The following is a 15,831-nucleotide window of genomic DNA, read 5'->3' on the forward strand; positions in this document are numbered from 1 at the left end:
CTGATCCACAGCTGGCTATTACGGCCCAGTCAATACAAGCAATAGGGGAAGTTGGGGCAATGCCGGAGTTGGGGCAAAGCCGAAATTCGAGATATTTTGAAAACCGTACGACATGGATGCCACCTGTCAGTGATGCTCTGAATCTTAAGTGACTACAATTTTCGCATGTTTGTTACGAGTCGTCATTCGGAATACTTCGGCTGTGAGGGCGCCAAGAGCGTTTTCAAGGTACGTTTCCCTTGTACTACATGCGCCTTTGAAGTTGCATTACTTACTCATTATGCTACCGTTTGTCTGGCCAATTCGGTCAAGTAATCTTCAGCATGTCTTTGCATAAGTGTGCTGCCTATTTGAAATTTATACAGCACGTTGAAAAGTAATGGGCCTGCAAATGAAAGTATGGCTGGCTGGGGTTATGCCGAAAACGTGCAATTACGCACGTTAAAGCACGCTACGTGGACTTTACTGCTGTAGAATAGCAACGCGTATTTTTAGTCACACAAATACTTTCAACCGACACAACGGCCTGTTACCTATAAGGAATGATGTACCTGGCATTTTCTTATTACATCACACAATTATAACTTCCAGTGTGCACCAAGCGTCCTCAAGATCAAACGCGTGTCAGCTTTGATGAATTCTGGATAAAATTTGAGATAAAATGGCAAAACATCAATGTCAGCATTCCCCGTAGATCATTTCTCCCATTTTCGGCTTTCCCCGCAGTCCGGGGCAACGCCGAAAAAGTCACTTCTTTGATATTTTTAGTTTGTGAGCTTAACGGTATGCGAATTCATCAAATGCGCCTGGTATGTTTGAAAGACAAAAGACTGGCCTCTCGAATGACGCCAACAAAAATAGCTTATGTTGTCTACCTTGCGTGCTACGGGCGTCAGAAAAAAAGTATTCGGCGTTCCCCCAACTTCCCCTATGAGAGTACCTAAGTCATAAAAATCATCATAGTAAAAGACACACAAAATGTACAATAGTACTAAAAAAACACTCAGGTGGCGACATATCTCTATCGGAAGAACCGCATCAGCTGTGCCCTGGAGGCGGTCCCTGTCACCTCTCGCGGCAGCCCGTTCCAAGCCGCCGCGGCTCTGTACGGGAACTGCCGCCGAGCCACCGCCAGGCGGACTCGGGGCAAGTCGATCACCGCCGAGCCCGCAGCGGTGGCACGCGTGGCCCTCTCTGAGACGACGGCTCGTGGGCGAAACATTGCCCGTAGCGAGTCAGGGGCACCAGCGGCATACAGGGCGCGATGCACATTCACTGCTTGTTGTTTCTGCTTGTTGTCAGGTACTTGTTGTTTCACGACTTTTGTCCTGATTTAGGGTTTCTTGAAAAGTTGGATTAGTTGTCAATTTCCTGGAGAGAAATGTGTTAATGTTCCGCGTGTTTTTATTGTCTCATCATGGTTTGTCTCCAGCGTAATGGGAGCTTTAAAAGAAAAACGCTATTTGGATACAAAATTGAATTAGCCCACGGCTTCGGGCAATGTGCTAGCTATTTACAGATGTACGAGAAACATATAACACGTGTGGTTACTGGTGAGGCTTGAAAGGATGCGTATGTATAATGTAGGTACTAGGTATATATGCATACCTATGTGTCATTTATAATCCTCATTCAATCTTACTTTTGCACATACTTTTGTATACCTGTCACAGTTAGGTAGGTATATTCTGTATACCTACCACTTTCTACCAAAGTACCTACATACCTATATGCAATATGCATATTGCATAACTAAAATCTCTCTTGAAAGTATCGCTACCCGAAAGTATCGCTATCGCGCCCTGGTTTGAGAGCCCCTGGCTTTTGAGGGTTGGCCGCCTGGCTGACCCGTACCGTTTTCGGCACGATTTCACGGGCAGGCTAGGCGGCCAACCCTCAAAAGCTATGGGGGCTCTCAAACCAGGGTGGATAGCGATACTTTCGAGGAGCAATGCTTTCAAGTCAAGAGAGACTTACATACAGACGTAGACGTGTACGACAGACTAGACATAAAATGCTGCTCACTGCTTAGATTTGAGGAGAAAGGAATTAAGTCGCCCAAATAAAAAAGGAAACGTGTTTCTGCCCGACTCCTTCATTTCTGCTATCAAGCATTCAATGCATCACCTTGAGTTCATTAGGTAAAGATTGACACTCTGCGCACTCTGCAGTTATCGGCTGTGGCTTAAAAGTGTGGCTGGAATAATGCCATAGAACTTTGCATGTTCGCACTCGTAATGTGTGGCTTCGATCAATCAGGTGTCATGCCAATTACTCCGGGGGTGTTTTGCTTGCCGGCGCGGCCCCACGATATGTCATTCTCCAATTATCGAGTGCATATTTCGGCAGACTTTTCATCACGCTCTCTGGCGGCATGTGTTATGATGTGATGTGGATGCATTTAGCACGGGTTTACTGCACTTAAACATGTTATGCTCGCGACCGGACGGCATGATCTGATCTGCAAAGTACGTGCAACACAAACATGGCACCTAAGTACCTCATCAGGCGGTGTTGGCAGTCGCGTGCGCGGCTGATGAGTAGGACAGCCAGCCCGTGATTCCTCTGGCCACTCCCTCCGCTCCTATGTCAGCGGACACTCTGAGAGGGCCAGGATGACGGCACAGGCGCCGGCCCGAGTCTTCAGGGGACGATCGTGTTTGTCTATAGTGTCACTGAGATTGCAAACATGGCCATTTCTACCCACATTATCAGCGGCCGATGAAAAGGGTTGTCATAAAAACACTTGGAAACATGGTTTCAAATGTTGTACATGGTGGGATCCACACAGATCATAGATCCATGTTCTTGGTTTATCGTCAGATCCTATGAGATAATAGATCCAGTACATATTTGTTCACGTTGGATCCGATGGATTACAGATTCTAGCATGCAGTTTACTCCGAGATCCACCGAGATCATAAATCCATCACTCGGATTCATGCGCATGTCTGGCAGCTAGTGTAAAAGCAGCGAAGCTACGGGCCGACAAAATGGTCATACTCTATAGAACATCCCCTTGTCACATTCTCTGAAAATATTAAGTCCTAACTCCTAATGACCCCAGGCCAGGTCACTAAAAAAGATAATGTTGAAAATATTCTTGAAAATCCTCTCTTGAAGTAATTTTGGGAAGTTGGAAGCTCTCATGCTTCCATATCCGACTAAAACAGAGACATAAATGGCGCGTTCAAGACAACTGAAATTCGCGCTCTATTCTTGCGGGCGCGTCAAAACACGTCGGCGTTAGGTGTTTTGTTGTGGTGATGCGTGTCTCTCAAGGCTATATAAACCAGGTAGAACGCTCCGGGAAAAAAGTTGGAAACAATAAATTATGTATGGTCACTTTTCGGATTATTCTCTGGGATAATAATATCTAACTCACAAGTCCACTTGTGAGTGGACACAATGGACTTGTGAGTTAGATATTATTATCCCAGAGAATAATCCGAAAAGTGACCATACATAACTAATTTCCTGGGAAAAAAATGACTTTAAAACAACAACAATAAATTAGTTGCGGCATTCCCTGATGACGCGAATGTGGGTCAGCGGCCGGCGGCCGGCCGCCGCTAACACTGTATGAGGAGGGATGCGCGGAACTTTCTTTTGCTTGTTGGTGATTGCGCTAGGCAGTTAAATGGTAATGTTAGGATATGTTTCGAAAGTAAATTGAACGACGCTTCGAACGCCGTCAATGAATTTGCGATACGACGACTATTTGTTTAGTTAGAGCCGGCGAACTTTTGCCTTCCGACCGCGCGCGGAGGCGATATGGTGCCACACTGGCGGTTTTTACGATAGCTCAAAATTCTTTTGAGATAAAGAGATGAAATTTGACATGTCCTATCTTTTGATCAAGCTGGATCTTATGGTACAAGTCGCATATTTAAGGTAGGTCAGGTTGTTGACCTATGTTGCCGCTCGTGAGCCTCTGCACAGTCCAAAAACAACGCAATTTCTGAACACTCCTCAGTGCCAAGAAATCCTTCACAGAAAGATGACACTTGGCAGAAAGAAGAGTTGTCCTTGTCGGTTTCTTACCGTTCGTATGTGTCGTGTTTTCACAAGAGTTTAGTAAGGTCAGGTCCGTCACGTGACCTCCCCTCATAACTCAATAGGTTTACTATCATAGAAGCGTTTATCAATCGCCGGAAATCTTAGCCAATCCCACTGGACACTGGATCCATACCCACATGGGGCCCTCCTGACTGGCCACTCCCTCTGAAATCCACAATAACATTGGGCTGCGGCCACGGTTATGTATTAATGCTTTTCACTAACAGAAATACAACTTCAACCAGCACAGTGCACGCCGCCACAACAGTCCGACCCACGTCCCTGATATCGACTAGCTCCCGGCCGGATGCACATACGCGGAGCCAATCAGTCCGAATGTGACCTGCAGCTTACAATTGCTGTGTCGCATGGCGCATGGCACAGGACGATTCCTAGCAGCTGTCGGCTGGAGTGGAGAAACAGCACGTTGCGACACACCGCGCCGGCGACAGAGCTCAGCAGGGCTGGTTGGAGGCTGGAGCCGGAGGTAGGGGCGGACACAGGCACAGACATTGCAGGACAAATAACAGGATGTCAGTTAGGGATATAATTCAAGACGAATGATTCAAGACGGACTGAAATAATTATACACATTTTGCTCACTTGGATACCAACTTCAAACTTGACGTTTATGTATAGCACCATGGAAACAATGGGCACACAGGAAAGAAACAAAAGATGAGGGTTTTTTAACTCAAGGAAGTAAAACAGCCCGAAGTGCAGACAAGCACATACTTTTGGTAATAGCTATCAGCTGTCCTACTCCTCTTCTCCCTTCATCAACTACTGGACACATTTGAACTTTGAAGCATCATATATAGCACCAATGTCCATAACCAAAGCTTGCAAGTAGTTTTAACTTCTATGAAGCCAAGGGAAATGTGCCTACATTATGCATGTAAACTCAAAATTACACATGCATGACAAAGGAAGTTTATGTAAAGAGAATAGTTGACAAAAGCATCTCATGGTTAAAATTATTCAAAACTGCACACAGGGCAAACATAAAAAGCAGCATAACCCCATAACCCCAAGTGTACTGTTCTGTTATGCTAAGAAATAGTCCAAAACAAAATACAATCTTTTCATGTTTGAACTGGTTGTTCTTCTATGCCCCTTCATCCATATCTTGATTACAGATGGGCTGTTACTGTAGGCTGATGAAGTGACACTTGATTGCCTTTGTGCGAGTTTCAGTTGCAGCCTCCTTAAGGTACTGCACTGGAAAGCAGATTGAATTGAATGCCTCTGAAAGATAGGAATACAGGCAAAGTTAGCTGTAGTAGTGTCAATGATAATAGACATGACATTTTTGTCCTTTGACATACATTTGTTGAAGTACAAAAAGGTACAAAATAAATTGGTTTGTTTCAAGACACGCACACTGCACAAAGCCGCACAGACATTACACAGGCATATGAAATTGGTACACATAAAAATTGATGATAAAAAAGGTCAAAACTTGCAATAATAATTGAAGTAAAAGTTACAATCACAATCATTTGATTTAAAATGACATGACATAAGTCACAAGACGCAACGCTCCTATTCTTTTATGCTTTCATTATCCTCCACATATCAACCAGCTTGATACCAGGCTGTGCAATAGTGTGTACATAACCCCATGTTGCCATTTTATTAGAGCAAGTGGGGTTACAACAACAATGCTAATGTCAAACCCACATCTGCAACCCGTACTGCAGTTTCAATCACCTTACAAGCACACCTTCTGGCAGTTTGATAGGCAGAATCAAGATTACTTTACTACTCAGAATGGTCATTACTACTTTCCCCTCATATTCAACACATATTCCCTTTATACAGATACAGTTTAGACCTGGTTATGGCAAGCACTTTCGAGAAAAGATATGATTAAAGTCCAAGACAAAGGTCGAGAGAAACAACACCAACATAAAACATCGACTATGTAGCACTAATACTGTCAAATTCATAAAAATATATACATGAGTCGATCAGAAATTCACTGTAGATTTCGAAAATGGTGTCAAATGCCACTCAAATACCCCCATTCGCATGTACGAAGCAATAAAACACTGACCTTCAATTCCGCGTGCCATTCTCCATAGGCCACTGTGTATTAAATAACGCGTTCACTGATAGCAAAAAAAGAGACCCACATATGACGCGTTTGCTACCAGCCAATCAGCGCTCGAGTTACCGAGCGCTGATTGGTGGAGAGGGCCGTCGTCAGCAGCTAATTACACGTTGTTTTCCTTGAACATGTGCGTGAGCGCTGATGCTGCTCACGGGCTGTTGCCATTTTTCGTAATGCTGAAGGCACGGGAGCGAACCCCCCTGGTGTCTCTCCCAAGGCCGTATGAGGTCTCTCCACTGTTGTGTAATTTCAGCGTTTACTCACATCAGTGGCTTTGCATTTTATTGAAGATGCCTGATATTAAAATAAGCCAAGTGATGGCGTTCAGCAGTGAAGATCCGGTAAGCACTTATGGTTTTGCAGTTCAAGTTCATGACATCAAAACGAACCTTGCTAGCTGTCGCTATTTAGCCCCCGATTTTTTTTTTTTATTTCAGTTTTTCACAGGAGATGTGCATTTATTGTTATACTTTATAGACTGAGACCAAACATGACACAAATTGCACCTGCCAGTTTTCATTTTAAGTTAAATGGACCCCGCTGAAGTGTCTGCAGCTGTCATGGCTCCCGCATTAAAAAAGGTGAGGCAATTAGCCACCGGGTCAATCAGGACTGTGGAGACTACTGTCTGTGTGTCACCTGATTGGCCCATTAGCCAAGCCCTGCCTTTGTTACCACGGTGGCTGCAGACACTGAAACAGGGCACAGGGCCCTGGAATCCAACAAGCACAGCTCAAGCTATGAGCTCTGAAATACCTATGTAAGTCAGCTGGAATTTCATTATGAAATTGGCTAGCTAGCATCTCATTTGGTATTGTGAGCCTGCTGCCTTTTTTTGCATACATTTGTGCTTATGTTTCAGCAGCCCATTAAGTTTTATATACTGGACTCTGGAGTCTGTTTTTGTTCCAGCAAACACACATTGATTTAGTTGCTCTTTCAGATCTTCTTTTTCTTGACCTACCAGTTTCGATCATAACCTGCAGCAGTGCACAGCACTTGTTCCATCAATATTTATTGTTCATATTTTGTCTGTGAAGCTCATTTAGCCTTGAAAGTTGAAGCTGCCCCTGTATGACCATTGACCATTCACCTAGAAATTGTTTGATTGCAGGGTTTCCCAGCAAATAATTTGTTATGCACTGAGAGCTACAAGAAGTGGAAGAGCAAAAGTGCTGGTGAAAAGGAAGTTTCGGTGCTGCTAAAATTTGAGAAGAGTTCTGAAATAGATGCTGTTCATATTGGAAATGAAGGCTCTGCTTTTGTTGAAATTTTGGTTGGAAAACTGGGAGAGGATGTCAGAGATTTTCAGGTGAGTCTTTTTCTCAAATTTGTACTTCTGAAAAAAATGTATGCAACTCATCTCAGCTTACCTAATGAATACATCAAACCAGAAAACTAATTAGAAAAGATATGCTTATTCATATAACCCTGAACAAAGCTGTTGATGCTCCTAGAATTCGGTGTAAAAATCAGTGATGGAATCAGCGCAGCCCTTCTCTCCGCAACCCTCTACCAAGTGCTGACCCCTCCCCTCCCCTCAGGTGTTGCTACCCACCTCCTCGTTCATGAGCCCGGCCGAGTCGCGCGGCGGCACCAACCCGGGCCGGGTGCGTCTGTTTGACCGCGACAAACTGTCGGCGGCGGCGCTGGGCCGACCGTGGGACTGCGCGCGTGTCGTCTGCACCCAGCCGTTCTGCCGCACGTCTCCCTACGGACTGGCGTTCGTGCGGTTCCGGAGCGCCGAGCAGCCTGAGAAGCAGGCTCAGCAGACGGAGAAGCAGCCGGCGCAGCAGCCGGTGCGGCTCGGGGCGTTCACTCTGAAGCCGGAGTCGGAGGATACCATCCGCACCGGGGGCCTGTTTAACCGCCGGGCAGAGCTGGGCGCGGCCGCCGGTGAGTCGCTCGACCAGAGGAGGACGGGTGCTAAATGACTGGAGTAGTTAGTTTCGCTAGGGAGTGGCGCCGTCGGGAGAAGAAAGGAGGGCTGGGTTCGAAATACGATGTTATGGTCTGGAGAGCCCGTCGTTTATTGGTGCTTAGCCGTACAATGACCTGTTCTTTAAGTTGCCATTAAGTGATACAGTTTATCCTTTTTATTTCATTCGGATAAGTTTTATTTTCTCAAATTTTAAGTTTTATGCTTCCGTACGGGCGCCGAATGACAATGACAGTCCGAGTAGCCTCCGATGAACACCAGCATGAACGCATCTCCATATGCACAGGGGAGGGATAGCTTTGTTACTTCTGGCCGCAACAATGATGGCCCGTGACTTGTGTGTCCTTTCGCAGGTGGCGGGACACTGAAGCGGGACGACCGCTCTGACCGTGTGGTGCCCCCTCGCCGACCGCCGGCCGACGCAGCGAGCTCCTCTGAGCAGGCGCCCGAGCCAACCGGTCACTACCAGCTGAAACCGGAGACCAAGCAGAGAGCACGCCCCGAGACCACCCCCGTCCGGAACGGCGGTTAGTGCTGGGAGAACACACTTGTTAGTAAATCATGAGCGATGAAATCGATAGTGATTAGTGGTCTTCTCCCTGTGAAGACCGCTTGCTTGAGGCCGAATTGCAAGGCTTCATTAATGCCAGTATTTGACGAGTTCTCATAAGGGTGGGACTTACCTCGTCGCCAAAACTTCGTTGAAAAGCTAAAAAAAATTGGTGCAATGATGTTTGACATGCTAGACCTCCATCTGAACTTACTCCACCGTCTGTCCCCCATTTCAGCGAAAGCTGGCGCGTCGTCTCCCTCCGTCCCGGCCGCCGCGGCTCGGCCAAACGCTGCTCAGAACAAGGCGGAAGGCACCCCAAAGAGGCCAACTTCAACTCCAAAGGGGCCAGATACAGCCCCAAAGAAGCCAGATGCTACCCAGAAGCGTGATCAGAAGCCGGCTGCTCGCGGCGCCGGGACCGGCTCACCCGCCCCATCCAGCAATGGCGCGGCGGCCGGCTCCGGCGACGCCAGCGCCGCCCCGCGGCCGCCCCCAAACGCCATCTACCGGCCTTACAAGAAACTGCTGTCGGGCGTGGTGTTCGCGATGAGCGGCTACCAGAACCCGCGGCGTGGAGATCTCCGAGAACAGGGCATCAAGCTGGGCGCCACGTACCGGCCCGACTGGGGGCCTGGATGCACACATCTCATGTAAGTCTCGCCTCTTCTCAGCCTCTTTCGTAAAGCGTATGTGAGGAAGAGACTTACTAGGCATTGTGGGATGCTTTTATCAAGTGCAGTCGTATTTTTTTCGGCCTTAACTTGGCATTAACATTTTACTTTGAAATTAGTTTTTAGTTTTGCGTAAGGTAGGTATAGCAGCCATCACCTTTGCTAGCGTTACGTCCATTGGCAAATTGAATATGATGGCTCATCTGCCTCGAATATGAAGACGTTTGGTTTTCGAATTTCGAAGCCAGACCAGGCTGTTGACAGTTTGACCGCCATCGTAGCGGCCAGCTTGGACTCCTTGATACCGCCACTAACACCCCACCGTTCTCCCCGTTCGTCAGCTGCGCGTTCCGGAACACGCCCAAGTTCACGGCGGTGCGCGGGAAGGGTAAGATAGTGCGCGGCGAGTGGCTGACCGAGTGCGCCAAGCAGCGGCGCCGGCTGGGCTGGAGGAAGTTCGCCACGGACCCGGCCGACAGCCGGCAGCCGGACAGCGGTGACGAGTTGTGGGCCGAGGATCTGCGGCCGGCGCCGCCGCCAGGTGAGGGGGGAGGGGATGGAATAGGAAGAGAGGGAGAGTGTGTGGTGAGAGGGGATGCTTCAGTGAGGAGAGGGAGCGCTTCGGTACTGGGAGGGAGGGGAGGTTGAACTGGAGAAAATGGAGGATTGCCGTGGAGATAGCTGTTGGTCAACAATCAACATGCTATTTGTCAGTGTACTAGGACAAATTATATAACTAATTACAAAACATTATGCTTGCCACTAGAAAGATGACGGCACTGTTTTTCGACATTCAGATTGACTGTTGCATGATGACCTTACAAGGTACTTTCGAGACGGAATCCCTTTCGAATGACAGTTTTGAACTAGATGATCTGACGTTGAACGCCACCACTCTGACCATAGATGTTTTTTTTTTCTTTTCTATCTGACCGATCGGGTTACACGCCATACGCCGCAGTTGCGCCGCAGTCGTCAGCTGCCGCGCCGTCCGCCACGGGTGCGTCACAGACGTCATCGGCTACGGCGGATGACGACGATTACGGCGGCAGCACCGATGACGACATCGACACCGATGACGAGATCAGAATGTGAGTGTGGCGTCGGAGCTGAAGGAGCATGTGTCACTGTCGGTTTTCTTCACTTTGCTGCATGGCAAGAGGCATATGTATTGATAAGCTGTCCTGCAACGCAGTGAATATTGGTACTAAACGACCTATAGGTTTCATCATTCATGATGCCTCTAACGTTCTGTCCTGTCAGGTGTGATTGGCGTAAGGAATGGAGGAATGGACACTGTCAACGTGAGAGGCCGGCCGATCATCAGCGAGTCATGCAATCTCCATTGTTACTAGTAAATTGTCAGTTGTAGGCTTCGCTCGTGCGCAATAGTGACATCAATTGACGATGTGTCTTCTTTCAGCACATCTCACATTTAACTCGAACCATCTTCTCAGGTTCCACGAGTCCAAAGCCAAGGAGTCGTCGGACGGTGCTGCTAAGCCGGCCCCGTCCACCACATCAGCACCATCCCGACAAGCATCATCACCCTCAGTACCCCGCAGCACCAGCCCACAGCTCACAGCTACCAAACGGCCTCCGCCATCACCGGAGGCCCCCTCCAAGCGGGCAGCGTCGGGAGCCTACCGCGCGCCGGTGCAGGTCGATTCCGATGACGTCTATGACGCCGATACCGATGAGGACGAACCGAAAACGGGGGAGGGAGACGGCCGGCCAGATACGAGCGCGCTGGAGGTTCCCGATCTGCCCGATTTCCTCCGCGGGAGAACGTTCCTCCTGTACGGGGACGCGATGTCAACAGAGGAGCGACGCCAGGCAGCTCGAGCGATTACCGCGTTTGGAGGCAAACTGGAGCAGTATTTCGGTGATAGTGTGCAGTATGTTATCACCAAGGATGCGTGGGATGAGAATTTTGACGAGGCGGCCTCCGACCATCCCGAACTGATGTTTGTGAGGCCGGGCTGGCTGGAGGCGTGCGCGAGGAAGGGGAAATTTGTGCCGCTGCAGCCCTACCTGGTTACCGCCGCAGTGTGAGGGGAGAAGGTCGGCAGCTTCTGACGACAGATAAAAGCGATCGTTTGTCTGTATCGAAAGCGAATGTGCGGCTCCTGATTCCCAGGGATGGTTTTATGCGCCCCTCCATTGTTGGCGCAAAATGCACGAGTTCAGCCGTCATTTCACAAGTGATCATTGTGAGTTTGCTGTGAACGTGTGATATTTATTTTCGATGTTGCGACAATGTCGGTGCCAGTAGCTGGGATAGGGACCGGGCGTGGAGGAGCGAGGCCTTTTTCACAGGGCTCGAAGGAAAGGCACGCGGTACAAAGCTGCTTACTGATTGTTACTGTAGCCGCGTGGTATTGGTGCTCGGCGAACTGTAAGCAACATCATGCCTCTGGTTTCTGCTGTTTTGCATCTTGGATTGCCATCGCTACACTATAGCCTTGTTTGTGCCTGATGAGTCTTCACGGTGTGGTATGTATTCCTAGTCTCAACTAGCCTTAGAGGATTGCAATCGCAATTGTGTGACCCATGTTCGGATCTGACGTGTTTCTCTGCGCGTTGTTATTCGTGTGTGCGCCTCTGCCATAGCCAATACCAGACTCACGCCAATGTACAAAGGAGCGTGTATATTGTGAGGATGATCGAATCACTCCGCATCTTTAAATACATTCCACTCACATTGACTAATTCGAAGAACATCACATCATTCGCGGTCGCCATGTACCGTTGATAATTACCCTTATGCTTTTAGCTGAACCCCGCCCCACGCCGACACCGCCTAGCACATCACAACAGCTGCCGCAGCTGCCGCACCAACGACGACGCACGGCATTACCGAATGCTTGGCACAAAATACAGCGAAACCGACAAAAATGCATCTCAAAGATATGGTTTTCCGTTTCGCCACAAGCTCAGGGCTGGAATGTGACCTATCCGCTGTCTAGCCAGCCCTCTGCCGTCCCTCCCTCCCTCTCTCCGGTCTCTCTCCCGCTCTACCCGGCGGCAGCCAGCACGGTCTGTTCGGCGATGGTGGTAGTTCGACGTCGCTCGGCCACCCGCGCCAGCAGCGACGCCACGTGTGGGTACGTCTTGGCCGACCGGACCGGCCGCGTCAGGTAGCGCCCGCCGGCCCGGCTGTATGCCCGAATGTGCCTGCAATAAAACACAGAGGCGTGTCGGTGCGGGTCGTCGCGATATTAGGAGCATCATAATAAGCAATGAGGATATCGCAGGAGACGTAACATGTCTTCGTAAAAAGGCATCGTAGAGCTCTGTTGAACTGTAATTGTTAGGGGTAGGCAGTAGCTAATTAAATGAGCCTGCAGAAACTGAGTCACTCGGCCTATGCCTAGAGCCGACTGGCGCAGTGCGTAAAGAGCTCTTGAATACGATTCATAGAAGTGTCCAATAAAAAGGAATCAGTTAACGGATTCAGAGAAATTGTAGCAAAACAAGTTTTCATCATGACAAACCACACATGAAGTCCAGCCTCTCGCATCGGGATCTTGTAATTTCTATTGGCTGTCACACTAAAGCCGAGACCTCGCCGACCGTGACAGCACTATCTACCCGCAGAGTAGCCGGTCTTACCTGACGCCGTTGTCTCCGTTCCTGGCATACGGTCTGCCCAGGTGGGCGCAGTAGTCGAGCACGGCCGCCCGCTTCCGCGCCACCAGCCGGCTCAGGCTGGAACCGGTAACAGGGGATGGTTGAGGAGAGCAGCCCACACCGGGAAGAGGGTTGACAGACGGTTTACAGAGGATAGGTGATGAGAACAGCGGCCACACCGGGAGGGGGGTTGGTAGACGGTTCACTGGAGATTGGTGAGAACAGCCCACACCGGGAGGCGGATTGACAGGTGGAAATCCACAGTAATTCGCTCTTTGCATGTCTTCAATCGGCGTCCTTTATAAACGTCGTATTGAAAATACTTGCAGGTATCGGATGTATATCCAACCCGATTTTATGTCTCAGTTTAATTGAATATTTACGACACTACAATGGCCCCCGATCCGACTATATCGTTGACTGAGGAACTTCTCAGAGAGTTCAGCCCGGGGTTCGTTACGGTGTCCACTCACGTGCAGGGCTCCTGTTTGGGTGTGTACTGCCGGTCCACCGCGCGCAGAATCTCCAGACGACTCTCGTGTCTGAAAACGGCAGACAGTCGATACCAACAACACCGTACCGACGCATGTCAGCAATGTTTATAAGGATAAACGTAAAAAATAATAACAATAATCCATTATACATTAATTCGAATTCAACAGGCAGTCAGCAGCGATAGAAAGCTATACGGCAGCATGAGCCCAGAGCCACGAAAAAAGTTTTGAAATTCCCGATCACATACACGACTCAAAACGAGCAATATGAAATATCATTAGCGCAACAACTGCAACTGGCTTCCATAAAAATAACAGCATGCCCAGACTTCCCAGCCGCTGCCAGTGTGTTCATCTTCATTCTGCTCCTTCCAGTGGCTCTCACCTGAACGCGATGGCGAGTCGCGCCACGCGCATGGTCCGGTGGTCGTGCACCACTCTAAGGACGGCGGCGTGCGCCGGCGACCCGGGCTCCAGCCACGGCCGGCCCTCCTCAGCGTCCTCCATGGGGCCGTGGCTGCAGCTGTTGCCGTCGTCCCGCCTGTAGTGGACGCCTACCACGTGGTGCGCCGCTATCGTCCACAGCCGCTGAGGGCGGAGAGGTGGACCGGTGAGCGGGGCGCCACAAGCCGCGTTTACATAGGGATTGTTGCAAGCTTATTAGCTCCGCCCGTGATGTTGCAATAGATGCCAATGGTGCTTTACAATTTACAAAATGATGCTTTCTAAATCTACCAAGGGCACTGCATCGAAATAATCGCAAAATATATGAGCTGAAGCTTTGTCAAAAATGTTATGTAACCAGTCATACTGTGCCGTGGATTGACAGGGGACGGAGCGCCCGAGGCGACTGTGGTCCGAGAGGTGGATCGATCGACAAGGAACCGACTCCAGTGTACAATAGATTTGGCAGAGGACAGGTGGAGCGCCAGAGTTTAGAAGGTGAACACGGAGACACTGTGGACCCAGCGGTAGATCAAGAAACGCGACAACATGGATTGAACGGTGCGTGCGGCGACAATGGATCAGTGGACCCGAGAGATCGAACGACAAATGACGCGGGAGCGGGACTTCGGACAGCCACATAACATACCCATCATCCTGCAAAACGCCATCACAGTTCACATACAGCTACGAGGTAGCTTACCTCGAATAGCTCGAAGTTGCCGTTGGCTGCCTTGGCGCACGACCAGAAGTGGTTCTTCAGGTAGCTGATCCAGCACTTCAGCGGCTTGTAGCCCGGCCGGGCGGCGAAGGCCTCGAGCCGTTTTTCCACGTCGACTGCGGCGTCTCTGATATCGTACGAGTACTTCGCCGCCGGCAGACAACGCGCTGAAAGTAGGAGCAAAGGCTACGGAGTGCAATTACTTACGATAAACAACCGAAATCTGAACTATGAAATATAGCTACTGAGACAATCAAATCCCGCTACTGAAAGTGTAGGAAAACTACAAGAATCAAGAATCAAAGTTGTTTGGGCTCTGGAAGAAGACGTCGAGGTCTATGTTGTAGCAAATTTCGTTTTTGAATCATTCGTTCTTCTACACCAGTTTGATTTATCTTGGTTCAGCCTCGTCTGTCTGTCCGATGTTTGTCGTATCTTGACTTAAATTGGTCAGATGCTTTTGCCACCTTGATGTGAGAGCTTAACAAATTCCATTTTTATAACTCTGTGAGAAAAATCTTCCTCTCTTTCTTCAACGTCCGGTGGTTGGGTCCGGTGTACACTACGCTTATCAGTTTTTTTTTAAACAATCACTACAAAGGTCAGGCACCTATAATTGGCAGCCGCCATTTTCCACAGGTCCGAACAAACAGTTGACGCCACCGCTCATATGTTCTGTCACTGTGACGTGTGTTGCCCACTAGACCCGTATAGACATAACGCTAGGTTATTCAGTAGTCACTGACCGGTCGCGTTCACTCACCAACCACCCGCTGGGCGCCGACATGTCTATCGGAGATGAACTCTGTGACGTGCACCTCTGCGCGTCGCAGGTCGGCCAGACACCGCCTGACGGTCTCCAGTTCCTCCCGTCGTGTGGGCTCGCCCGGACCGCGGTGCGGCACCGTGCTCTGCAGACACGATTAGAGGGTGATTCTGATGACGATATCTTTCATATTTGGGTATTTGGGCGCCCCGAATGTAGTAGAATCGGCGCCCAAAGGTCTACTCCCCACAGCCCTAAATGAGTCTCGGATTACAACCAGTGCACATAATTTGGCAACAATAACACTGAGAGCATATCGACTTACGTATCAATAGTATAGCAACAGCTGTCTAGACTACTATCCATGCTGTCATGATAGGCATGACAGCATGAACAAGCAGCACGGAGAGATGACGCGAAGTGAGGAGGCGGCAC

At 49.2% G+C, this 15,831-nt stretch overlaps 2 protein-coding genes across 9 annotated transcripts in view; one reads left to right on the forward strand and one right to left on the reverse strand.

Annotated features, from left to right (window-relative positions):
- LOC122373013 (DNA repair protein XRCC1-like) lies at positions 1 to 11,980 on the forward strand. 4 transcript variants are annotated; one of them, XM_043350729.1, is made up of 9 exons: positions 3,240 to 3,270; positions 6,379 to 6,516; positions 7,290 to 7,487; positions 7,720 to 8,071; positions 8,468 to 8,641; positions 8,903 to 9,317; positions 9,680 to 9,879; positions 10,300 to 10,429; positions 10,796 to 11,980. In XM_043350729.1, exons 2-9 carry the CDS (start codon positions 6,466 to 6,468, stop codon positions 11,391 to 11,393), a joined length of 2,118 nt encoding a protein of 705 aa, XP_043206664.1. In that variant the 5' UTR covers positions 3,240 to 3,270; positions 6,379 to 6,465; the 3' UTR covers positions 11,394 to 11,980. The 4 variants fall into 4 exon arrangements, with proteins under 4 accessions (XP_043206663.1, XP_043206664.1, XP_043206665.1 ...); XM_043350728.1 differs by lacking the exons at positions 3,240 to 3,270; positions 6,379 to 6,516 and adding an exon at positions 1 to 228; XM_043350730.1 differs by lacking the exon at positions 3,240 to 3,270 and having other exon boundaries at positions 6,359 to 6,516.
- LOC122373012 overlaps positions 11,973 to 15,831 on the reverse strand; it is a 17,225-nt gene continuing 13,366 nt past the window's right edge. For all 5 annotated transcript variants that reach the window (XM_043350723.1, XM_043350725.1, XM_043350726.1 and 2 more), the window contains exons 11-16: positions 15,394 to 15,541; positions 14,613 to 14,797; positions 13,851 to 14,053; positions 13,445 to 13,513; positions 12,954 to 13,049; positions 11,973 to 12,515 (exon numbers count right to left, since the gene is read on the reverse strand). In XM_043350723.1, coding sequence (XP_043206658.1) covers positions 12,356 to 12,515; positions 12,954 to 13,049; positions 13,445 to 13,513; positions 13,851 to 14,053; positions 14,613 to 14,797; positions 15,394 to 15,541 — 861 coding nt within the window. In that variant the 3' untranslated portion in view covers positions 11,973 to 12,355. The remainder of the gene's footprint in view (positions 12,516 to 12,953; positions 13,050 to 13,444; positions 13,514 to 13,850; positions 14,054 to 14,612; positions 14,798 to 15,393; positions 15,542 to 15,831) is intronic.

The sequence above is a fragment of the Amphibalanus amphitrite genome, unplaced genomic scaffold, assembly GCF_019059575.1.
Source record: "Amphibalanus amphitrite isolate SeventyFive unplaced genomic scaffold, NRLGWU_Aamphi_draft 001431F_arrow, whole genome shotgun sequence".
Classification (NCBI taxonomy): domain Eukaryota; kingdom Metazoa; phylum Arthropoda; class Thecostraca; order Balanomorpha; family Balanidae; genus Amphibalanus; species Amphibalanus amphitrite.